General features: G+C 36.1%; 1 protein-coding gene across 1 annotated transcript in view; it reads left to right on the top strand.

Moving 5' to 3' along the window:
• The window catches only part of ARFGEF1 (ADP ribosylation factor guanine nucleotide exchange factor 1), a 137,923-nt gene that overhangs the window by 10,080 nt on the left and 101,330 nt on the right, over positions 1 to 26,513 (top strand). The window contains exons 2-4 of the mRNA XM_063080169.1: positions 22,018 to 22,048; positions 22,723 to 22,879; positions 26,094 to 26,240. Of these exons, the coding sequence (XP_062936239.1) occupies positions 22,018 to 22,048; positions 22,723 to 22,879; positions 26,094 to 26,240 (335 nt within the window). The remainder of the gene's footprint in view (positions 1 to 22,017; positions 22,049 to 22,722; positions 22,880 to 26,093; positions 26,241 to 26,513) is intronic.

The following is a 26,513-nucleotide window of genomic DNA, read 5'->3' as shown; positions in this document are numbered from 1 at the left end:
ACTGTTAATAATTTGGCTTTCTAGGAGGTGTATAAGAATTAAAATATCTTTGAGTTTGTAACTATTCTCAAAGATGTTTGCTTTTCTTCAGTTCTTTCCATTTTAATTTTTTAAATTATTATTTTTATCTTCAATTTTTTATTTAAAAAGTTATCACAATACTTCAGTTCCTTCTTTTTGAACCATCACTTTTATGATTATTTCCTGCCTGATTCTCCTTATCTTTCTCCTTCCTTTTCAAACCCTCAGAATCTCTATTAAAACGTTCTTGATTCTTACAGACATATTTTAAAGCAATTGAGACAGTTTAAAAATGATCAAAGGGTAACCTGAAATACAAATTAGCACCTAGTTAACAACTCTTGATGTGACCTCCTAAATGACAACTAAATTGCAGAAATGGAGGAAAATTCACTACATTGTAGGAAAACAGATTGATGGCAATCTATTGCTAGACCACAGGAGGAATGAGAAGAAACTAAAAGGATGAGAGAGAAGAGCTACGTATAGAGGACAGGAACATAAAACTATGTAAACATATGTATAATTCATTTCCCCAGACATAAAAGAAAAATTAGAAATTGCAAGCAAACCAATAATCAAAGACATTGAAGAAAACTTCTACACCAAGAAATACCTGTGTGTGCAAATTACCTTAGTTCAGGAAGAAAAAAACTCAGTGTAAAGAGACTTTACGTGTGTCAGTCTAGCAATATCTTTTAAGGATAAAAAATTAATCCCATAAATATCCAAGCAGAGAAAATAAGCTTCCAGAAAATAAATTGTAATATTTCAGTTTCTTAAGATTGCAAGGAAGAGAATTTTCCAGGTAACAAGGTAACCTTAACTAGTAGGAGTTTGCTTAAAATGATAGAACAGCAACTCTATTAATAAACTTAGATATTCTGTTTTATGTCTTTCTTTTTATTATATGGCTTATCTTGCTTCTCTTTCTGTTTTCTTTTTCCCTTGTTCCCTTATTTTTTTTCCTCTTTTCCCTGTCTCCTTCATCTATCCACCCCTTTCTCTCATTTCCTTTATTTCAAATTCTATTTCCAGTAAATTGTTGTTAGAAAATAATCAGAGACGTATTATAAGATATATGTATAAGTTTATTCATTATTGTGCTGTTTATAATTGCTAAAAGTTGAAAATAGCCCAAGTGGTCAACAATATGGGATTGATTAAACAAATAATGTTATGTGCATGCAGTGGAATACTATACAAAGCACTGAGTAGCAATGTGCTGGAAATATATTTATTGATATGGAAAGATTAATGGGTGGAAAAGCAGGTTATCTAATAGTATTTTTCTTAGAACAAATATGTGCAAGTATAGGCATACATAGAAAAAGTGTTTCAAATACAAGGAAATTTTGACACATATAATCATATCAAGAAACACATTTCACTGTCTTGTTTTGTGGTAGAACTACAATAGAATATTTATGAGGTTCTTAGAAGTATATATCATTGAACAGTCTATATGCTTCTAAAGAACTTTTCTGTAAATGCAAAAATATCATCTACGTATTTTCTTCCCCAAGCCTGTGGTATATAAGTGTATAGTAAGAGAAGAAAAAGAAAATACACACAGAAGATAAGTAATGGGCTTCTTGTTGAAGCAGAAAACAAAATCAAGAAAGAAGGTTGCCGACATCAAATATAGATGATTGATTGATGGTCACATTTATTTACCAGCAAGTCAGCTTAGTAGTGAACAAAGGGACAATTTAAATGTCTTCAGTATTGCTTAGAGAATGCCTGACTAGGATCAATTGGAAATTAATTGTACTCTGGGCTTCATTACTCGTTAGCTTATGATAACAGGAAGGAAATTGTTTTGTTCTTCAGATATACTATCATGACCTTTCTCATTTTGACTTCTCAAAATGAAGACAGAATAACTGGCCTCACATATACCTTTGACTAGGAAGTATTTATAATTCATACCTCTGGTAATCTCTCTAAGTGTTATATAAGAATTAAAAAGTGTTTTTGAGAGAACCTTGTTGGTTATTGTTACCTTCCAAAACCAAAAGAAGCCGGGTTTCACCTCAAAAAACCCTGCCTTAATCCATTTATTGTTGCTATAACAAAATACCTGAGGCTGGGTAATTTATAAAGAAAAGAAGTTTATTTGGCTCACAATTCTGTTAGCTGGAAAGTCCAAGAGCATGGAACTGGCATCTGCTTGGCTTCTGGTGAGGACCGTGTGCTGCTTCACAACATGGTGATATCGTGGAAGAAGTGGAAGGGGAAGCAGGTGCATGCAAGAGGGAAAACACCAGAGGCAACGTTGCTTTATAAAAATCCTGACAACCTGCTCTTGCAGGAACTAAACCATTTCCATGAGAACTAATCCAGTCTCGTGAGAAAAACATCAATACAGTTTAAGGACCTAATCAACTCATAAAGACACCACCTTTCAACACCACCACATTGGGAACCAAGCGTCAACATGACTTTTGGTGGGAATAAACCAAATTCAAACCATAACAAACCCTAAGCCAAGAAAGGTATGTACATGTCAGAAGATCTCATTTCCATGTATATATCTTTTGAGATCTTCTCAACACATTCAGAAAAGGAATGAAAAACTGATTAAAGAGTATAAGTTTTCTTGATGTCTATAGAAAGGCTAGTGAACTGGCATAGATTTGCTTTTGCAAATTCTTAGATCTGCATCCTTTCTAGAGTTGGATACCAAGTTCTTTTTAATAATATACAACCTGCTACTAATCAAGTATTTTCTATATATCTCATTTGAGCCACAAATTAATACTGTAAGTTTTATATTCTCTGGTTCTCATATTTTATTATTATAAATGCTTTCCTGAAATCTGAGCTAAAATTTGCACATTGCCTTATAACTTGATTACAAGTCATTTAATCCTGAGTAGATGAATTTCTGTCTTACTTCACTTCCTTGTCCATTGGGAAATTTCTCAAAAATCTTCTCCCATATTATACCAATTTAATATTAATTTGCATTTATTACTACCTCTTAAAATGCAGATAATCTTTATGTGGGAATAGTAAACATATTAGACATATTAGTTATTTATATGTTGTTGTTGTCCATAGAGTTCTGGAGAGTGCTTTCTTGCATTAACATTTAGCTGAGTTTTGTTCCACTGAGAGAATGAAAGATTTGAACTGAAATAATGGGAGAGAATGGATTAATTTTGGAACATGGGACATTACAGGACATGGTAGAACTGGGATAGACGTGATAGAGGCTTCTTTAACACAAGGGTAGCATGAGGCTGTGGGTAGGAGAGATAGAATAGATAGAAAGGTACAGAATGGTGAGGTGAAAAATTATTAACAACAACCTTCTTTACTTACATTTAGGAACAATATTATTATTTAGAGGGTATAAGCACTCATTATAACTTGTGAGACAGATTGTTTTGTGCATGTGGGAGGTAATGTTCATTAATAAGCTATTTTCTGTTAAATAAAATCAGTGGATTTTGCCTCTGTGTGGCTATTTGGGACAGCCTAATGTTTTCTATATTATATTTTGTTATTATGAACTCTGATTTTACCACAGGGTTAAAAACCAATATGAAGATACTTTTTTAGCCTTCACTATTTATTTCTTGAATACCTTCATTTTGTCTTACAATTGTTTTAGATACTAGAAAAACTAGGGAATATTGGTACATGGTCCCTGTCTTTAAGGAGCTTATAGTCTCCTGGGGGGAGACAGATTTGCAATAAATAGCTTTTATAAGTGATATATAGGTGCTGTGGTAGACATGTATGAAGTTGATAGAAACCTAAAGGAAGAAATTGATCAGTTTTTTCCAGGAGTAGTAGTGGGAGTGGGTCAGGTACAGCTTTATAGAGCAGTCGCCCTAGACCTTAGGCTTGGGAGATCACCAGCTGAGTAGGATGTAGAAGAACATTACAGACAGAACTAATTGCTTAAGCACAGAGGTGTGAAAAAGCATGGCTGCTCTTAGGGAACTGCAGGAATTTCAGTATGAGTATGGGGTATAATCTGGGAAAGAAAGCAGGGGCCAGATCATTGAAGACCTTTTCTGTCATGCTAAGGAGACTAGACAATTTCTTATAGCCAGTAGGGTGCCAAGCAAAGGAGTGAAATAATGATGTTGCATTTCAGAAAAATCACTCTGTTGGCATTATGAAAAATAGATTGCTGGGATTCAGAACTGCAGGCAGCAAGACCATTATATTAATAAACTGTTGCCACAGTCCAGATTTGAAGAAACAAGGGCTTGAACCTGAGACACTGAATATGGAAAGCTTAGATCTCAGGACTTCATAACTGTTTGGGTCTGAAAAATGAGGATGATTCTGAAGTTTCAAATGAGGTGATTTTGGGCTGTGGATCTGTTCACCAAAAATGGTAGTATAAGAAAATAAGTACATTTGAGATAAAGGGGTTAAGGAAGGAAATGGATTCAGTTATGGTTAAATTGAGTTTGAGACGCATGTGGGACATCTAAGTAAAGATGTTTAGTTGATAGTAGTCCATAACATGATAGAAGCTTAGGGGAGACATCTGAGCTGTAGATAGAGGATTAGGTGTTACTAACATATAGTTAGCTACTTAGGTCCTTTTGGAGAAAAGGAGATACGTAGTAAGTTACCTGGTAAATTTATTCTCTCATTTATTACTTTCTTTAAGAAATATTTAAGTCCCTATTTGTTCCAGATTTTATGCTAAGCCTGTGGAATATAGATATAAAATATGGTCTTTGCTGTTAAGGAGCAAATTGAAGGAGATGAACATATTAGAGAGTTTCAATATAATAAGGGAAGTGTTGTGATAGTAGCAGCCGGAGGAAACTATGGGAATAGAGAAGAGTAATTATCTTAGCCTGGAAATACAGAGAAGACTTCTTGGAGATGACAAAGAACATATGACTGAGGCAGTCTTGAAAGGTACTTGCTAGGCAAATTGGTCGTGGGGTGGAATTCAGGCAGAGGGCACAGTTTGAGCAAAAGCCTATAGGTATGAAATAGGTATTTTCAGGGGTTCACAGTGTTCCTTTATTGTTGGAGTGTGGAATGCAAGGAAGGGCATATGGAGAGATGGTAGTGGTATACAGGGTCCAAATTGTGGAGGGTCTTGTGTGACATGCCACAGAGCTTGAACATTATTCTGTCAAAAGTCATTCTGGCACCATGTAGAAGATGCATTGGAGCCAAAGGCCTGATGGAAAATCAGGGCCCGATCTAAAGAAGTAGCAGAAAGGATGGAGAAATCAAATTTAAGGAGTTAAAACAGAAGTTCTCGTCCTTGCATGTACACTAACATCACCTATGGAACTTCTTAAAAATGCAGCCAACTATATTGCATTACTGGAGATCCTTATTCATCAAGTCTGGGAACAGGCCTGTGCATCTTATTTTGCTTTTTAATTTTTTTTTTTTTTACATTAACATACAGTAAAATTGACTTTCTTTTTTGGTGTACAGTTCCATGAATTTTAACACATGAAGATTTGTGTAACTTCTACCACAGTCAGGATACAGAACAGTTCTGGCACCCAAAAAAAACCTCCCTCATGCTATCTTTTTATAGTGACACCCTTACTTGCATCCCTAATTCCTGGTAGACAACTTTCTGTTCTCTGTCACTATAGTTTTGTCATTTTAAGAATGTTGTATAAATAGAATCATATAGTATGTGAACTTTTGAGACCAGCTTCATTCACTCAGCATGCCTTTGAGATTAATCCAAATTGTTAGCATGTATAAGAAGTCTGTTCTGGGCCAGCCCTGTGGCTCACTTGGGAGAGTGTGGCGCTGGTAGCGCCAAGGCCGCATGTTCAGATCCTACATAGGGATGGCCGGTGTGCTCACTGGGTGAGTGTGGTGCAGACCACACCGTACCAAGGGTTGCGATCCCCTTACCCGTCAAAAAAAAAAAAACAAAAAAAACAATCGTTTTGTCTATGCTAGCTAGGTAGCCTTTCCTTGTAAATTTTAGAATCTGCTTATTTATGTGCAGAAAATCCTGCTGGAATTTTGAATGACAGTGGATTAAATCTGTAGATCAATTTGGGGAAAATTGACATCTTTACTGTTTTGAGTCTTACAATCCATGAACATAGTATGTTTCTCCTGTTCTTTAGTTCTTCTTTGATTTCTCGTTAGTATTTTTTTCAGTATATATTCTGTAGGTTTTTACTTAAGAATTTCACTTTAGGGAGAGCTATTATAAATAGTACTGTTTTTAAACTTTTGGTTTCCAGTTCATTGCTGATTTTATAGAAATACGATTGATTTTTGTGTGTTGCAACCTTGCTAAATTCACGTATAAGTTCTAAGAGTTCTTTTTCTTCTTCAAGATTTCTTGGAAAATAAGAGACAAATAAAAAACAAACAAAAAAGATTTCTTGGGATTTTTTAAGTAATCATGTCATCTGTAAATAAGAACAGCTTTATTTGTTTTTTTCCAATCTGCATGCCTTTATTTCTTTTTTCTCTTTTCCTCTTGCACTGGCTGGGATGTTGAATAGAAGTGATGAGAGGGACATTCTTGCCTTGTTCCAGATCTTGGGAGGAAGCATTCAGTTTTTCATTAAGTTTGGTTTTGGCTATTGGTTTTTTGTAGCTATTCTTTATCAAATTGAGGAAGTTTCCCTCTGTTGCTGTGTTCCTGAGCGTTTTAATCATGAATGGATGTTGAATTTTGTCAAATGCTTTTTCTGTGTCAATTGGTATGATCATGTGATTTTTCATGGTGGATTACATTGGTTGATTTTTTTCAATTTTTTTTTTTTTTTTTTTTTGTCGTTTTTTCCTGACCGGCACTCAGCCAGTGAGTGCACCGGTCATTCCTATATGGGATCCGAACCCGCGGCGGGAGAGTCGCCGCGCTCCCAGCACAGCACTCTACCGAGTGCGCCACGGGCTCGGCCCGATTTTTTTCAATATTAAATAAGCCTTACATCCTTGTGATAAACCCCAATTGCTCATGGTGTATAATTCTTTATATAGATTTCTGGATGCTAGTTGCTAATATTTTGTTGAGGATTTTTCATCTATATTCACGAGTGATATTGGTATATATTTTTCTGTACTGTTTTTATCTGTGCAGTGCACAGACTACTCAAGGTCAAATTTGACAGGAAGGCACAGTCCTTCACAAAACTGTTCTCACTTCAGACTCAGCCACAAGCTCCAGGATTTCCAGGCCATCTGCACTTCTGGCCATCTGGCTATAAATTTGGGGGTCCCCCCTACCCCTCAGGATTGCTAGAACAACTCACAGAACTCAGGAAAGTGCTCTACTTAAGATTACAGTTTTATTATAGAAGGTACAAAATCAGAACCATCCATGAAAAGAGACCCACTGGGCAAGGTTTGGGAGGGCCCCAAATGAAAAGCTTTGTGTCCTCAGAATATTCCACCCTCCCAGCTCATCAATGTGTATCACCAACCTGGGAAGTTCACTCAGGCTTCAGGTGTCCAGAGTTTTTTTGTTGTGGGAATTTCATTACATGTGAATTATTGAGTGAATCTTTGACCACATGCTTGAAACCAGTCTATGACCCACTCCTCTCTCTGGAGGTCAGGCTGAGATCATGTGACTCCAAGCCCCAACTCTAATGACATAGTTGGTCTTTCCAGCATAGCTCATTCCTGTCTTGTCTAAGGGGCTCACCATGAATAACAAAAGACACTCCTGTCACTCAGGAAATTCCAAGGGTTTCAACTAAGACTCCCTCCCAGGACCAGGGACAATGACCGACCAAATTCTTAATTATACAACAATAGGATTTTGTTACCAGGATAATATTGGCCTCTTGAAAAGAGTTGATTCTTTTATTCTACTCTCTGGAAGAGATTGTGTAGAATTGGTGCTAATTCCTCTGTAAACATTTGGTAGAATTCTCCAGTGAAACTATCTGGCCTAGGAAATTTCATTTTCAGTAGTTTTTAAACTACAGGGCCAGCTCACTTGGGAGAGTGTGGTGCTGATAACACCAAGGCCAAGGGTTCGGATTCCTATATAGGGATGGCTGGTTGGCTCACTTGAGAGAGTGTGGTGCTGACAACTCCAAGTCAAGGGTTAAGATCCCCTTACTGGTCATCTTAAAAAAAAAAAAAAACTATGAAATCAATTTCTTTAGTAGTTATTAGTGGTTATTTGACTATTCAAATTATCTGTTTCATATTGGGAGAATTGTGGTGGTTTGTGCTTTTTGAGGAATTGGTTCATTTGTCTCAGTTGTCAAATTTACGTATGTAGACTTGTTTGCACCCTTTTTTTGTTAGTCACTTTTAATGTCTGCAGTATTTGTAGTGATATCTTATTTCATTCCCTACACTGGTAATTTGTGTCTTCCCTCTTTTTTCTTTGTCAGTATTGTTAGAGTTTGTCAATTTTATTGATCTTTTCATTGAATTTTTTCTATTTTTACGTTCATTGATTTCTGCTCTTGTGTTTATTACTTATTTTGGTGTGCTTGCTTTGGGTTTATTCTACACTTCTTTTCCTAGTTTCTTAAGGTGGGAGCTTAGATTTGAGCCCTTCTTTTCTAATGAAGCATTTAGTTCTGTAAGTCTCCCTCAGCATGCTTTAGCTGAATCCCACACAACTTATATTTTCATTTTTATTGTTTTATGTTTTTTTTTTTTTTTTTTATTTTCCTTGGGACTTTGTCTTGACCCAGGGATTATTTAGAACTATGTTACTTAATTTCCAAGTGTTTGAAAATCTTACATTGATTCCTGTTTTTATTTTATTGTGGTCAGAGAACACACTTCATATGATCTCAGTTCTTTTAAATTTGTTGAGGCTTGTTTTATGGCCTAGGATATGGACTTTCTTGGTGAATGTTCCATGAGCATTTGAAAAGAATGTATATTTTCTGTTGTTGAGTGGAGTGTTTATAAATCTAGATCCTGTTGATTGACGGTGTCATTCAGTTCTCTATCCTTGGTGATTTTTTCATCTAGTAGTTCTATTAATTATTGTGAGAGGGATGTTGCAGTCTTCGGCTATAATTGCAGATTTGCCTGTTATCTCTTTCAGTTCTGTTTTAGCTTCATGTATTTTGAAGGTCTTTTGTTTGTTGTACACGCACTTTGGATTGCTTTGTGTTCTTGATGTATTGACCCTTTTATCATTTCATAATGTTCTTTGTCCTCATCATCTTTTTTTTGTTGTTCTCAATTTTGCTTTATCTGATACTAACATATCTACACCTGCTTTCTTTTAATATCCTTTTCCATCTGTTTACTTTCAACCTACCTATATCATATCACAGTTAGTTTCATGTAGATAGCATATAGTTGGTTCATGTTTTTTATATCTAATCTGGCAAACTGTCTTTTAATTGTTGTGTTTAGAACTTTTATATTTAATGTGAGATTGATATGTTAGGGCTTAAGTCTGCCATTTTACTTTTGTTTTCTTTGCCCTCTTTTTCTTTCCTATGTCCCTTTTCTTGTCTTTATGTGGGTTCCTTAAAAATTTTTTAGAATTCCATTTTGATTTTTCTGTAGAGTTTTTGAGTGTATTTTTATATTTACATTTTATTTTTTAGTGCTAGGCATTACATTATCTGTATATAACTTATCATGGTTATACTGATGTCACCATTTTGCCAATTTAGTAACCTATAGAAACCTTAGGTCCATTCAGGTCCCTTTACCTTCCTTCTTTATAGTGCTATTGCCTTAAATATTTTCCTCTACATGCATTAAGAACCACATAAGACAATGTTCTATTTTTTACTTCAAATGTCTAACATAATTTAGAAAACTCAAGAGGAAAAGGATTGTGTTACAATTTCCTATAGTTTTATACTTTCCATTCTTCATGGTATTTCAAAATTTCTTTACCATTCTTTTTTCTCTTTGAGGAACTTTAGCCATTCTTTTAGGGTAGGTCTAGTGGTGACAATTATTTTTAGCTGTCTTTCATCTGAGAAGATCTTGATTTTTACCTGTATTTCCTTTAGGGTTTTTCCCTGAAAAAAATCACATACACAACCCTGGGTGACAGTTTTTGGATTTTTTTTTTTGTTCTTTCAGCTCTTGGAAATGTTGTGCCGCTGCCCCCAAATGTTGACCTCCAGAGTGTCCAATGAGAAATTCACTGTCATTCTAATCATTGTTTCTCTATGAATAATGTCATTTCTTTCTACCTTCTTTCAAGATTTTTTTCTTTGTCTTAGTTTTCTGAAGTTTGATTCTGATGTGTCTTGGCATGTATTTCCTTGGATTTTTATCCTATTTGGGTTTGCTTAGTTTCTTGAATCTGTAGGTTTGTGCACAATACCAGAGTATTTTGTATTAGTGGTTTCAAACCACTGTTGGATTGTGAATTCAATTTTGTGGTTTATGGCTAGTATTGTTGTTTTAAATGGGATTCCCAAGTAGCAAGGGTAATAATTAAATTTTTATTTTCTAACATATATGTAGGTGTGTTTTGGGATCCAGTATAAAACATTTCTTACCATGATTTACAGTAAAAAAAGTTAAAAACCATTGATTGATACCATTCTTAAGATTTTGTTTTGTTTGAAGAGAGGGCTAGTGTATTTTTTGTTTAACAAAGAATTAATTGTTTCATCCGTGAACATGTGGAAAGACATTCAACCTAATAACAATTAAAGATATGCAAATTGAAACCAAAATGAGATACCATTTCAAACTTAAACTATAGGCAAACTTACAAAGTTGGTTAATATCAAATGTTAAGGAGTATGTAGAGAAAGTCCTCCTTTACTGCCAGCGCGAGGTAAATTGGTACAATCACTTTGAAAAACATTTTGGATTTCTTGATAAATTTGAACATGTATATTTTCTGCTGTGTAGCCAGATATTCTATTGGATATTCTATTCCAAAGCGTATTTCCTGAAGACACTTGCAAATCCATGCCAGAAGAGATGTGTAACAATGTTTATGGGATCATTGTTTATAATAGTTCTCTATTGGAAACAACCCCAATTCTGTCCACAACAGAATAAACTCTAGTACAGTCATTGAAGGGAATACTACAGGGAAAATGAGTGTGCTCTGGTTCCACATGTCCTCCTAATGCATCTCAAGACATAACATTGAGTGAAACAAGTGAGCCACAGGAAAAAAAGGAAAATGCATTGAAAGCCTACTTAATGAAGAGGAGGCTAGTTTAACTCCTGGATTTGAGGCTCTGATGCTGATGAGCAAAAAGTATTTTATTTTCCAAATCACCTGGTGTATAAGTCCGTTTCTGTTTCTTATAACAAAATACACAGAACTGGGTAATTTATAAAAAAACAAAATTTCTTTCTTATAGTTTCAGAGGCTCAGAAGTCCAAAGTCCAGGGAACACATCTGGTAAGGGTCTTTGTGGTGATATCTGTTGTGACTCAGCGTATCACATTGTGAAATGGCTGAGCAGAGAGAGAAGTGAGGTGACAGGGTCTTTTAAACAAACAGCTCTCATGGGAACTAATAGAGTGAGAACTCATTCACTAACCCCACCCCCCAGGGAGAGCATTAATCCATTTGTGAGTGATCCACCCGCATGACTTTAACAGCTCTCAACACTGCCACATTGCGGATCAGATTTCCACATGAGTTTGGGAGGGACAATAACATCCAAAGTCTATCATTCCATCTCTGGCCCCCCAAAACTCATGTCACTCACATACAAAATACAATCATTCCATCCCAACAGTCCCAAAAGTCTTAGTTTGTTCCAGCACCAACTTAAAAGTCCAAAGTCGAAAGTCTCATTTGAAAGCAAAGGCAAAACTCCTTCTAGCTGTGAACCTATAAAAATCAAAAACAAATTTATCTATTTACAAGATATAATGGTGGAACAGACATTGGGTGCATATTCACATTCCAAAAGTGAGGAATAGGTGAGAAGAAAGGAGAAACAGGTCTCAAACAAGTCCAAAACCCAGCAGGGCAGACATTAAATCTTAAAGCTCCAAAATAATCGTCTTTGACTCCAAGTCCTGCATCCTGGGCACAGTGGGGCATCTGGGCCCCCAAAGCCTTAAGCAGCCCTGCCCCACAGCCCTGCCAGGTGCAGTGCTGGTACCTGCAACTTTTCCAGGTCAGTGTTGCACGTTACCAGTGGCCCTACAGTTCTGGGCTCCTAGCGACAACCCGGCTGCCTTGGCTCTACTAGACGTTTCCCTGCTGGGGGCTCTCTCTGGGGGCTCCACCCCCACTTTTGTGCTCCATCTTGCTCTACTAGATGGCCTCCACAGCAGCGCTGCCCCTGTGGCATGTCTCTGCCTGGGCCCCCAGGCTTTTCCATACATCCTCTGAAATCTGGGTGGAGGCTGCCAGGCCTCCACTGCTCTCATGTTTTGCTGGCCTGCAAATTTAACATGATGTGGATGCCACCAAGGTTTCTGGCTTGTGCTCTCCAGAGCTGCTGCACGAAACACACTTGGGGCCGCTTGAGGTGGGGCTGCTCCAGCCAGAGGGGCTGCAATGCAGGGAGAAGGATCCAGAGGGCTGCTGTGCCCTGGGTCTGTACTCCAAACAATGTGGTCCCCCTAGACCTCCAGACTTGTGATGGGAAGGGCACCCTTCCAGATTTCTGAAATGCCTTCAGGGCCTTTCTCTCGTTGTCTTGGTTATTAGGACCTGGCTGCCTCATAGCCATGCTAATGTGTTTAGCACTCTATATGCTGCATGCTGCACCCTTGCATTTTTCTCCCACTCTCTGTTTTTCTACCATGTGGCCAGGCTGCAAATTTTCCAAATCTTTACACTCTGCTTCCCTTTTAAATTTTGGCTTTACGTCATGCCTTTTCTGCCATAATTCAGCATAGGCTGTTGCAAGTAGCCATGTGGCTTCCTTAATGCTTTGCTGCTTGGAATTTTCTTCCACCAAACATTCTGGTTCACAGCTCTTAAGTTCCACCTTCGGGCCGAACCCGTGGCGCACTTGGTAGAGTGCTGCGCTGGGAGCGCGGCGACGCTCCTGCCGTGGGTTCGGATCCTATATAGGAATGACCGGTGCACTCACTGGCTGAGTGCCGGTCATGAAAAAAAATGACAAAAAAAAAAAAAAAGTTCCACCTTCCACAGAGTCCTAGGGCATGGACACAATGCAGTCAAGTTCTTGCTACGGTGTAGCAAGAGTGATCTTTTGTCCAATTCCCTATAAGTTCCTCATTTGTAATTTCTATCTGAGACCTCAGCAGCACATTTCTATCAACATTCTGGTCACAACCATTTAACCAATCTCTAAAATGTTCCAAACTTTCCCTCATCTTCTTGTCTTCTTCTGAGTCCTCCAGACTCCTCCAGTCTTTGCCCATTACCCAGTTCCAAACCTGCTTCCACATTTTCAGGTATGTGTATAGCAACGCCGCACTGCTTGGTAGCACTTTTCTGTATTAGTCCATTTTGTGTTGCTATAACAGAATACCTAAAACTGAACAATTTATATAGAAAAGAGGTTTATTTGACTTAAGATTCTGGGACAGCTGCATCTGGTACAGGCCTCAGGCTGATTCTACTCATGGAGGAAAGCAGCAGGCAGCTGCAGGTATAAGCGGATCACATGGAAAAAGGAAGCAAGAGAGAGAGAGGAGGTGCCAGGTTTTTGAACAGCCAGCTCTCTCAGGAACTAACAGAGTGAGAACTTACTACCCCCACCCACCAGGGAAAGCATTAATCCAATCACGAGGTATCTGCCCCCGTAACAAACAGCTCCCAACACTGCCACATTGGGGATCAGATTTCCACATGAGTGTTGGGGGGAAAATAACATCTAAACACTATCACCTGGGTTTCATAGCTTATTTTTTGTAACCAGTTCATTTGTTTAAAAATTCATGAATCTTGGGCCGGCCCGTGGCTCACTCGGGAGAGTGTGGTGTTGAGAACACCAAGGCCCCGGGTTCGGATCCCATATAGGGATGGCCGGTTAGCTCGCTGGCTGAGCATGGTGCTGACAACACCAAGTCAAGGGTTACGATCCCCTTACCCGTCATCTTTAAAAAAAAATTCATGAATCTAAGCAGAAGTTAAGGTCTGCATAAACTCAAAGCAGATGGCTTTAGAAAGACTCATTATCACTGTCTGTCCCTGATGTTAGATGCAAGAACCGTAAGTAGGGAAGGTATAAGAAGGAAAAGGGAAGGAAATAGCAAAGAGAAACAAGGAAGATTTTATGTTCTTCATCTCTTATTTCTCCAGAATATGTTAACATTTATTGAATATGTACTTTGTGACTGACACTGTGCTAGGTGCTAGGAATGCAAAGAAGAATGAAAAATGTCCCTGTTCTGTGCAGTGGTTTACTAATGCTTGTTCCTCCTAACTGAAATTTTGTACTCTTTGATCAGCATCTCTCAATCCATCCAATCCCTTTCCCAGCCTCTGGTAACCACCATTCTACTCTCTGCTTACATGAGTTTGACTTTTTAGATTCTACATGTGAGTGAGATCATGCAATATTTGTCTTTCTGTGCCTAGCTTATTTAACATAATGTTCTCCAGGTTCATCCATTTTGTCAAAAGTGACAGGATTTCCTGTTTTTTAAGGCTGAATAATACTCTGTTTTATATGTATACCACATTTTTCTTTATCCATTCACCCAATGATGGACACCTAGGTTTCTTCCATATCTTAACTATTGTGACCATAATAAATAATAAATTGTATATTTCAAAATTACTAAAAGAGTAGATTTTAAATGTTTTCATAACAAAATATTAGAAATATGTGAGATGATGGGTGTATTAATTAATTTGACTTAATCATTCCACAGTGTAAACACATATCAAAAAATCACATTGTACCCCTTAAATATGTAACATGTACAATTAATATTTGTCAATTAAAGATCAAATTTAAGAAAGGAAAAAAAAAATGTCCCTTGCCTTCAAGTAGCTCAGAATCAAGGATAAGCAAATAATCACATTACTTTATAAGTACAGTGGGCCCTCTGCACCTGTGGATTCAACCAACCTTGGATTTAACCAACCTGATTGAAAATATTTGGAAAAAAACAATACAACAATAAAAATATCCCATATAAAAAGCCAATACAGTATAACAGCTACTTACATAACATTTACATTGTAGTAGGTATTATAAGTAACTTAAAGATGATTTAAAGTATACCAGAAGGAGGTTGGGATGGGAGATTGTATGCAAATACTACACCATTTTATGTGAGGGATTTAGGTATCCCGGGATTTGGGTTTCTGCAGGCCATGGAACCACTCCCTGACACATACCAAGGGACAACTGTAAGTGCTTTATAAAGATATGCCCTTAGTTCTACAGGAGCACATATACAGGGGTGGCGAGTGATCATGGGGAATTGGTGAGAGACCAAGTGTGGATATGGAATATTTCACCTAGGAGGTGAAGTTTGAGCTCCATCTTGAGAGTAGGAGTCAGAGTTTGCCAGGTCAGCTGTAGGTTATCCAGATTCTGAGGAGGCTGCTAAGGAGTATATTATAAGGGGGTTGGTTTAGGGGCAGTACTCTTTTATTAAGCTCTGTACTCATATCTCTTAACCATCCAGTTTCCTTATCCAGATACAGCACATTAAAAGAACTTCCTATGTTCCTAGCAGTCCTTTTGTGCCTCTCAGCTCTTTCTCCTATTTGCCAAGAAGTTATTTCAAACCCCAACCTCTTTAAGCCTCTTTAACTCTTTCTGTTCCAGTTATCTATTGCTGTATAATAAACTACCCCAAACCTTAGTGGTGTGACACAGTGACCATTTTATTATGCTCACAGATTCTGTGTGTCAGGAATTCAGATGAGGCATGTTGCTGCTCCACAATGCCTGGGGCCTCAGCTGGGAAGACACAAATGACTGGACGAGATGTGAAAGGCTGGGAACTGAAATCTTCTGGAGCCTTCTTCACTCATGTCTGGTGCCTAGGCTGTGATGACTTGAAAGCTAGGCTCATCTGGACCTGTTGACTGAACCACTTACATGTGGCCTCCATGTGGCTTGGGCTTCTCACATCAGGACTGCTGGGTTCCAAGAGGGGTTGTCTGGAGAGCTGGCATTCCGAGAGAATCAGGCAGGAGCTGCTTGGCCTTTTTTGACCTAACCTCAGAAATTGTTGATCTGGCCCCGTAGCTCACTCGGGAGAGTGCGGTGCTGGTAGCGCTGAGGCCGCAGGTTCGGATCTTATGTAGGGATGGCCGGCATGCTCACTGGCTGAGCGTGGTGTGGACAACACTGTGCCAAGGGCTGTGATCCCCTTACTGGTCCAAAAAAAAAAGGAAATTGTCCACTGTCACTTCCACTATACTCTATTGGTTATAAATGAATCTCTAGGGCCAGTTCAGTTGCAAGGGAAGGGGATTTAGATTTTTTCTCCTGGTGGGGTTGTGGCAAGGTCACTTTGTAGACAGGCATGTGGGATGGCAGATTTCATAGTGGCCATTTTGGAAAATACAGTCTGTCTCCCAGTCTTCAGTTTCATATATCTTCATTCCTGCTGAATATTGCCACTTGAACATCCCACAGTTGCTTAAAATAAAACATGATCAAAACTTACCTGTTCTTCACCTCTGCCCTTCCACTCCTACTCCCGCACAGTGGGAAAACTGCATTTTATGTCTAAGTTAATGGTACCTCTATATTATCCAGTTATGCAAGCCAGATCTCTTCTTACTAAACCCCACCCCCCAATAATTGAGATTGTTCTATTGTTCTTCCTTGTCCATGGAGTTTACATTTAGTCTTCCCTGTTGTCATGGCTTTAGTTCAAGCTGTTATCTCTTCTCTAAGTTACTATAACATTCTTTTGTATTCTTATTTAATTTTTAACTATATGAAATGTGATTCTTAAGTCACGAGTGGTTTTGAAAAAGTAAACCTAGCAGAATTTATACATCCAGGGGAATGTTACTTTTCGAAGTAATACCTTATATTGATGCAGTGTTTTGTAAATGTTTTATTTAAAAATACTTTGACATATTGTGATAGTTGATTCAAACTCACTGTTCTTAATTATAATTAATCAATACCATCTTTATGTAGGGTTACAGGCTTCTTTGAGAATCTAATGAGAGTTATATACTCTTTTCCTAGAACAATGCTTGCATACATAATTTGAGATGGATCACAGAAGAACTGAAGTTAAGAATTTTTGTTTTATAGTCACATACCATTCTTGAGACTTGACTCTAAGCCACTGTGATCAATTGATGGTTAGTTTCATACCCTTTCTAGAGAATTTTCCTTATGTGAGGTTATTCATTTAAAAGAAGGAGGCAGGCAGGAAAGAACTGCAAACAATGAATTCCACAAATATGTTTGAATACTAGCAGCATTATGAAAATTGATACAGACTGCCACAGTTACTGCTTTGAAGAAGACAACACTTTGGATGTGTAAGTTCTAATGTGTTTATTAAAAACTATCCATTTGATTTTGAGGTCTTTCCTTAGATGACCAGTTTGGTTTGCATTTAGTAGCTGCTGTTGCTTTGTAAGGTATACTGTATATAAGCCAAATTTATGTCATGAGAAGTAGACCCAAATTATTTGTGGTGCACAGATAAAAAGAATTTGTTGAATCCGTGTATTATTTTGAAGTTTTTATTTGTATTGTTAATGGGGAAAAAAGAGAGCTGCTAAGCAAGATGGTAGTAAAAATAGTAATGAGAGGAAATATTTAACATACTTAGGAAATCAGGTATCATTTGCATATACTCAGTTATTTTTTAAACTTTTTTCTGTTTATTAAATGTGTCCTATGCCTTTTCAACAGTGTTGACTTGGTTCCAGTTATTGAATGTACCTGAAAGGAATAAAACTTGTGTTTCTTTTGAAACATTTTAAAATCTATACTTTTTATGCTAATTCACAATGACCCATTTCTTCCTACTTTAATCTTTCCTGCTATATATAATACAGTGGTTGTGCTTCTAAGGTTATTTTTAAAATCTTATAAAACTAGTTCTAAAGGGATAGAGCAGTTAATGCCTAGAAAGAAAATTCCTGAAAGAATTAAGGGCTGTGATTATATAGTTTAAAAAGATTAAATATCACTGAGCAAATCTAGCATCTGATTTTTATCTTATTTCAGCTCAAAAATGATTTTTTTTTTAATCACATTCAGTGCTGTTTATTTACATTGTCTTGTGTTTCCAGAGTATTGTCAAAAATATTTTGCTGTTTGTGGTCATCCTTGTCTTGGTTCTGACTTTAACAGGAAAGTATTTCACAATTAAGCATTAGTGGTTTTTAGTTTTGCAAGTGCTACTTTTTAATTTGATGCTTTAATTTTTTTTCCTTCTGGGTGTTTTTTCTTTATTAATTGAGAGTTATTAGCTTATTTCTTGATTCCATTGTTGAAAGCCAACCTGAAGCAAACTGTTTCCATGCTGTAATTCATTAAAATAGAGAGGCAGTTTTCTCAAAGACTGTGTTATTGGGCATTCATTGTAATTTAAGAAAACTGAAAAGGAATTGCTTTTTATTTTTTATTTTTAAAAAATTTTTTGGTCTGAACCATTGACAGAAATTGCTTTTTTAGTGTAGGTTCAAAAGCTAGTTTAAGAAGTCTTACAGTTAAAATAAATGGATGTGCATATAAACAGATATGAAACCCAATTGTCTTCCACTTTTTTTTTTTTTGGTAACACTTTATAACAGTGATTCTTAAACTTCTTTGTGTATAAGAATCCCCTTGAAGCCTTGCTAAAACAGACTGTAGGACTCTACCTTCAGAGTTTCTGATTTGGTAGGTTTGGTGTGGAGCCTGAGGATTTTCATTTCTGACAAGCTCTTAAGTGATGCTGATGCTGCTGGTTCTGGTATCACACTTTTATAATAAGCTTACCCCGATTGCACCAGTTAATAGACGTTTTCTTAAATATAGCACAATGTGTGGTTGATACACTAGTTTTAGATTAGAGATATTTACCAACTGTCTGATTTTAGAACCAGCCATCATTTCACTAATCTGATCCTTCGTTTCCTCATCCATAAGATGAGGAACTGTCCTGTAAGCATAAAATTAGGTAATGTTTGGAAAAATGTTTCAAACTGTATATTGCTGCACAAATATAAAGTAATATTGCATATTCTTTAAATTTTTCAGCTTGTTTTAAAATACTGTGGTTTATAATATTACTTTCAGTATTTTGATAAATATTCTCTCTAACATCCCATCCCCTTATTCCCCTGAAAAAAAAGTAATTTTGTTTACTTTTTAATGATAGTTTCTTTCAGGTTAAGTGGACTTGAGTGCCTTTGAAAGGAAATATATTAAGATGAGTGCAGGCAGTCTTTGTGGGACTGTAAAAATATAGGCATTTTGCAAGACCATAAAGAAAACCATGCAAGCTGAAACCATTCAAGCTATCTTAATAGTCAGTGGGAATAATTGTGATTGTTCTGTGACCTTTTTCTTCTGTGGGTTATAGATGCATAGAGAAATGAAAAAAAATAAAATAGTAAAACTCATATTTAGTACACTGTAATTTAAAACATTAAAAACATTGAGAGTTAAACTATTCTTTTTTTTGTAAAAATTTTGCAAGAATAGTTTAAACTGTGCTTGCCTCCTTGTCATAGAACTTTCAACATGGAGAGATAGATAGAATGAATCAAAGAGATAGAATCAAAGAAAGGAAAGGAGGGAGGGACAAAAAGAAAAAGAAAATTATGGTATTATCTGAATTAGCAGTGAAACATCACATTCAACAAAGTTTGTGTTGGATATGTTTTGTTAGACTGTTTAAATATGGGCATTTAAAAAATAATGGAATCGGGCCGGCCTGTGGCTCACTCGGGAGAGTGCGGTGCTGATAACAGCAAGGCCCCGGGTTCGGATCCCATATAGGGATGGCCGGTTTGCTCATTGGGTGAGCGTACCAAGTCAAGGGTTAAGATCCCCTTACCAGTCATCTTTAAAAAAATAAATAAATAAATAATGGAATCATAGAATAAAATAATGAAATCATAGAATCACAGGATCCTTTGAACCATACTATCTTAAAACAAGGGTCAGCAAACTTTTTCTGTAAATGGCTTTTATGGGCCAAGAGGAAAAATCAAAGATATTATGTAGGTGTTTAAAAAACAAGAGAAAACAAATGTATACAATTTTTTTATTGATGAAATTTAAGATAAAAATTTAGTATAATTTTTATAATCGTGGTCTCCTAATGAGAAGAATGCAATTCTTTTAGGGGGGATAACATTTGTTTTCACTGGGGTTCAAAGTTAGTGTTTCCTTTTGTCAACTCAATTGCAAGTGTTCAGTTGTAAAAATTATTCTTGAACTCGTGAGTTGGTGGGCTGTTGTCTACCCATGTTTTAGAATATAAAGGGCCTTTATAATCATCTAGTTAGTTAATGAAGTCAAGGTTATTTCTTATGGTCACACAGTTTTTTAGTGACAGGTGATACCAAAACGCAAGGCTCTTTAAAATGTTTCACTTCCTCTGATACTCTTAACGTATCATTTATTTAACCAGAATACCCTATTCCCTAATCATCTTATAAATGGGAATTCACCTTATAGAAAAACTGCCCCCTTTTCCGTGCCTCACATGTTTTTCTACCTTACCTGGTTTTTAATGACATCTCAGCCTCTTAAGTAATAATAATAATATTTTTAAATGAAAATACAAATACTGTATCAAAATTATTTTATTGAAGATTTTGGGCATTTGATACAACATTTTCCCCTTATCCATGCGTATTTTTTAAAGTGACTTAAATTAATTTTAATTGTATCAGTGAACTGTGTTATTTTAGTAGCTGAAATGCACATCTTAAGTATAAGGCATTGTGAACCTTTATTAAGTAGTATTTTAAATAGCTGTAGGTAATATATTTACACTGTCCCTCTTCCATTCTTACCACTGGTAAAATGGTAAGGGCTTTGGTCCACAGAGAACTAGAAACACTGAACATCAAGTGCCTGGCACACAGAAGGTAATGAATATGTTATACATATTGTATGAGTAAATTGTATAGCAAAGTAACTTGTCAAAGTCACTTTATAAGGGGCTTAATACTCTTACAGTTTCTGGTACACGGAAGGTGCTCAGTAAATGATAGTTTTTAATAATTATTAAATTTATAGGCCAGTAGTTGTTTATAATACCCAAACTTAACACATTTTGCTCAATATTCTTAGACACAGCTATATTAAGAGTAGTTAATAAACCAGGACCTGGAGTTAGATACCTAATATTGAAGCCTGGTAAAATCTGTTTAGCCACACACCCAAGCCATGCAGCCCTCAGACAAGTTATTCAGTCTCTCTGCCTCACTTTCCTAATCTTCAAAATGAAGATATGATAGTACATAACTCATAGGGTTGTTGTGAGGCTTAAATATGTTAGTACACGTGAAGTGTAATAGTTCGTATAAAGTTAGTAAATGTACAGTATAACAGTGCTTGTCATATGTTACATTTGAATGTGTTTCTTCCAAATTTGAAGCTGGTTCAGTCAGTTAACCAGATTCTGCAATTAAATTTAAGGGTCTTCTATTATAGGTAGAATTTATCTAATTTACCTAATCCCTTATAGTATAAACAGGGGGAAATTTTCCCATTAAATTTGGCATGTATATTTTATAGTTGTAAATAGAAAAATTGGTTAAATATTAACACATATAAACATATTCAAGAAGTTATAGTTCTGGCCTGATATCCTTAGATAGTCACAAGAGTGGTACATGGAGATGTTTTTTTTCCCCTCACCCAACATGTGCCTTATATTTTGTGACTGTAATATAGCATACATCTATTCTGTTCTTAATATTAATGCTTCTGGTCAATGTAAATAGTTACTTGACAAAAAAGGAAATGCTTTGGGAATTAGTAATCCATAATTTCTCCTTATGGTTCTTAATGTACATTTTTTTGTATAGTTTTATATCTATATTATTTAAGTTAATACATTTATATGAAACAGAATTTTAGAACCTTATTTTCTTTCAAATTTGCATTCTTTACAACTTTTTGTAGAAGTCCCAGGTGAGTTTATACAACCTATCAAATTACTTAATGATCTTTCTGTTGTCAAGTTTTCTAATATATGCTTTTTTTCCCTCCCCAGAGGAAATAAAAGCCGAAACTGAAAAACAGAGGTTTGTGGGATTTCTTTTCTTTGGTAAAAATAATTCTCAAACTTGTCAGTTTGGGCCAAAATAATAACAGAATCTAAATTTTAGTGTGGCAAATTTTCTGCATGTGATCTTTATAGTAAAATCAGTTTTTTTGAAAAAAGGTTTTTAAGGAGTATAATTGTAAGTATACTTATAAGTGCAAAAAGACCTCATATGGATAAGTATGTAAAGGTATTTCTAAAATACCATGAGATATGTTTTAAAGTCTTAAGACTGACTCATATTTAGAAAAATTACTAGGCTTCTTTGATAATTTTAGCTTCTCTAGGGTTCAAGTAACTCAAAAGTGGTTTGACTTAAGGACAAGTAGAAAACCAATTGATTTTTAAGGTATTATAAAAGATTTGTTAAGTGACAAGAAAGTATTTCTATAATAGAAATACCTTGAAGTCTTTGGAAAGAATGTTAGACAAGAATCCAGTGTCTTGTGTTTCTCAAAGCTCTGACCACTAGCTTTTGACCTTGTGGTAAATCACTTAGCTTCTTTGGGTTTTGGTTTCTTCATGAACAATGGGAAGATGGAGGATCGGGTTCAGCAAGGTTCCTTTAAGAACTGAAATTCTGTGTTTTTATATGAGTTTATTATCGACATGATAAATGTGATATTCTAATCAGTCTCTTCTTTTTTTATTTAGTCCTCCGCATGGAGAAGCAAAAGCTGGATCAAGCACCCTTCCCCCAGTGAAATCAAAGACAAATTTTATTGAAGCAGACAAGTACTTCTTACCCTTTGAGTTGGCATGCCAGTCCAAATGTCCCCGCATAGTTAGTACATCTCTAGATTGTTTACAGGTATGTGTAAAAGGGCATTATCTAAAATCTGTCAATTTTGAATGTGTTTCTAAAACATTAATCACAATTGATGATTTAGACATTTCCATGAAAGCCTTAATTCTTTTTTGTAGTAGGAAACCAAATGGTTTTTTATATTCACGATAGACTGTAATAGTTACAAAAAGATGTTGCTAGTTTAATGGTAACAAAAATTATTAGCTTAGTGAAACACTTTCATTACTGACAACCTTAGTAATGAAAATGTTGATTTGATCTCTTTCCATCAGTAAAATACAAAAACCGTAATACTTTTATCGTCCTGATGACTTTATATACATCATCATTTGCAAATGATTTTACTAAATGCCTGCTGTTTTGTATAAAGCAATAGGTTAATATTGACAGCTTAATATTTCTCTGGACTTTAGCTGTCACACTCATGTCAGAAAAATTCCTGAACTCTTTCATCCAGTTTTACATACACGCACACATTTACTCACACATGCTCACACAGAAGATCCTCTTAGATATTTGTAAGACAGACCTCCAGACAGACAAGTACTTCTCTTCTTAGGTATTCTCACCATTAGAGAATTAAGTGTATTCATCTAACAAATCAGTGGCCAGGAAAAGACCTTGTGATTTGTCCTTAAGATAGGTTAAAGATAAGTTCATCTGATTTATCTGATTTGTGACTTTGTTTTCCCTGGAAAATTAGAATGTGATATCTAAAACCTTCCCTTCTAGGCCATAATGGTAATTATGAATGAACAAGTCTGTGATTTATTGCAGCCAGTATATGAAACTGGCTTTTCTGCATATTGATAGATCTAATTTGGAAAGAGTTTTGGGGTCATTTAAAAGTGTTAAGATAGTTTTCACAAAAGCAGTGTCAGTAGAACCTTGTTTAGGTAAGCAGAAAGCAATTCTGACTTATTGGAGACAAGTTATCAAAGTATTGCCTGGTGGTTTGTTTGTTTTTCTTTCTTTCAGTTTTAATTTATATTTATTTTTGTGGGGTAGAGTGTGGTTTTTTTTTTGTTTGTTTTTGTTTTTTACCCTTTTTAATTGAAATATAGTTGATTATACATATTTGTGGGGTACAAGGTTGAATATCAATACCTATGTAAAATATGTGATGTTCAAATCAGGATAATTAGTATATTCATCATTGTAATCATTCTTTGTGAACCTTTACCAATTTCTCCCTAGCCCTCCTCCCCCTCACCCTTTCCCACCTCTAGTAACCACAGTTCTGTTCTCTCCTTTTGAAAGTTCATGAAAGTTCAACGAATTATTATGATCTCTCTCTCTCTTTCTCTTCCTCCCCTCCCTCACTCTCCCTACCCTGGGGACATGTGGTATTCTCTTTTCTGTGCCTGGCTTATTCCACTTAACATAGTTTTCTCTAAGTTCATCCGTATTGCTGTGAATGGCAGGATTTTATTCTTTTTTATGCCAGAGTAGTATTCTATTGTGTGTATGTATCACATTATCATTAGTTGTCTCCTGATGGACATTTGAGTTGGTTCCAACTCCTGGCTAGTGTAGACAGAGCTGCAATAAACACAGGAGTGCAGGTATCTCTTTGATATGATTTCCTTTCCTTTGGGTACACACCCAAAAGTGAGATTGTTGGATCATATGGCAGTTCTATCTGTAGTTGTTTGAGGAACCTCCATAGTGTTTCCCATAATAGCTGTACTAATTTACAGTCCCACCAACAGTGTAGGAAGGTTCCCCTTTGTCCACATCCTCTCCAACATTTGTTATTCTCTGTCTTTTTGATAGTAGCCAGTATAACTGGCGTGAGATGATACCTCATTGTGGTTGTGATTTGCATTTCTCTGATGCTTAGTGATTGATGTTGAGTATTTTTTCATGTGTCTGTTGGCTGTTTGTGTATCTTCCTTTGAGGAATGCCTGTTTAGCTCCTTTGCCTATTTTTCAATTGGGTTACTTGTTTTTTTACTGTTAAGATGTTTGAGTACCTTGTGTATTCTGGGTACTAATCCCTTGTCAGATACATGGTTGCAAATATTCTCTCCCATTCTGTAGGTTGTCTTTCCCTCTGTTGTTGTTGTTGTTGTTGTTGTTTTTGCTGTGCAGAAGCTTTTTAGTTTGATATAATCACATTTGTTTATTTTTCCTTTTGTTGTCTTTGCTTTTGGGATCTTATTCATAAAGTCTTTGCCCAGTCCTACTTCCTGAAGTGTTTCTCCTATATTTTCTTTTAGTTTTATAATTTCAGGTCTTATATTTAAGTATTTAATCAATTTTGAGTTGATTTTGGTATATGGTGAGAGGTATGGGTCTAGTTTCATTCTTCTACTTATGGATATACAATTTTCCCAGCACCATTTTTTGAAGGGGCAGTCTTTTCCTCATTGTATATTCTTGGTGTCTTTGTTAAAGATCAGTTGGCTATAAGTACGTGGGTTGATTTCTGGGTTCTCTATTCTGTTCCATTGGTCTGCATGTGTGTTTTTATGTCAGTACCATGCTGTTTCAGTATGTGCTTACACAGCACAATGCTTCATTTAGGGTAGACAGCATAGTTTTGTACCCATTAGGTCACCACTTTTCTCCCTCCCACCACCCCTCTCCCCTCCCCACCTCTGTTAACCATTATTCTACTCTCTACTCTTATGGGAACCACTTTTTTTTTTTAGATTCCTCATATGAGAGATTATGTGGTATTTGTCTTTCTGTGCCTGAGTTACTTCACTTAACATGATGATTTCCAGTTCCATCCATGTTGCTGCAAATGATAGGATATTGTTTCTTTTTATAGCTGAATAGTATTCCACTGTGTATATGTACCAGTTTTTTATCCATTCGTCTGTTGATAGGTATGCAGGTTGATTCCATCTCTTGGCTATTGTGAATAGTGTTGTGATTCACATGGGAGTGCAGGTGTCTTTTTGATATTTTGATTTCATTTCCTTTGGGTATATACCCAGTTGTGGGATAGTTGGGTCATAAGCCTAAGGTTTTGTTGTGGTCATTATTCTGTTTTTATAATTATTGCAAGTGGAAATAATTTCACATGTTTATAGCTAATAAACTTTCTCCAGAAAAGGTCGGTGTAGCCTTTGGTTTTGATTATATCTTGATATTCTTATGTAAAATTTTTAATGTATATTCAATTGCGTATTGTAATTTTAATGTATATTCAATGAGTATATAAGTTAGCTTAATTTGGATCTTTATTTTTTCTTCTCCATTTCAGAAACTAATTGCTTATGGACATTTGACTGGCAATGCTCCAGATAGTACAACCCCAGGCAAAAAATTAATTGATAGAATCATTGAAACGATATGTGGCTGCTTTCAAGGTCCTCAAACAGATGAAGGAGTTCAGTTGCAGATAATAAAGGTAATTAATTATATAAGGTGAATTTGTTATTTATAATCTGTATTTTTTTTAAATCAGAAGTCTTTTTCCTTGAAAATATTAGGAAACGTCATTTTATGTGCTTTCCAGGTATAATAGAGGTTATTTGGCTGCTTTTTAGACCCCATGTCATGATTTTGTTGAGGAATGCCAAGAGTTCATTAGAAGAAGACTATACAGTCGTCCCTCAGTATCTGTGGTTCCTGGACCTCTCATGGATCTGTGTATGCCCAAGTCCTTGAGGTGTAGGATTTG

The sequence above is a fragment of the Cynocephalus volans genome, chromosome 15 (genome assembly GCF_027409185.1).
Source record: "Cynocephalus volans isolate mCynVol1 chromosome 15, mCynVol1.pri, whole genome shotgun sequence".
Classification (NCBI taxonomy): domain Eukaryota; kingdom Metazoa; phylum Chordata; class Mammalia; order Dermoptera; family Cynocephalidae; genus Cynocephalus; species Cynocephalus volans.
Note: the sequence above shows the minus strand (reverse complement) of the source record. Positions and strands in the feature narration are given on the sequence as shown.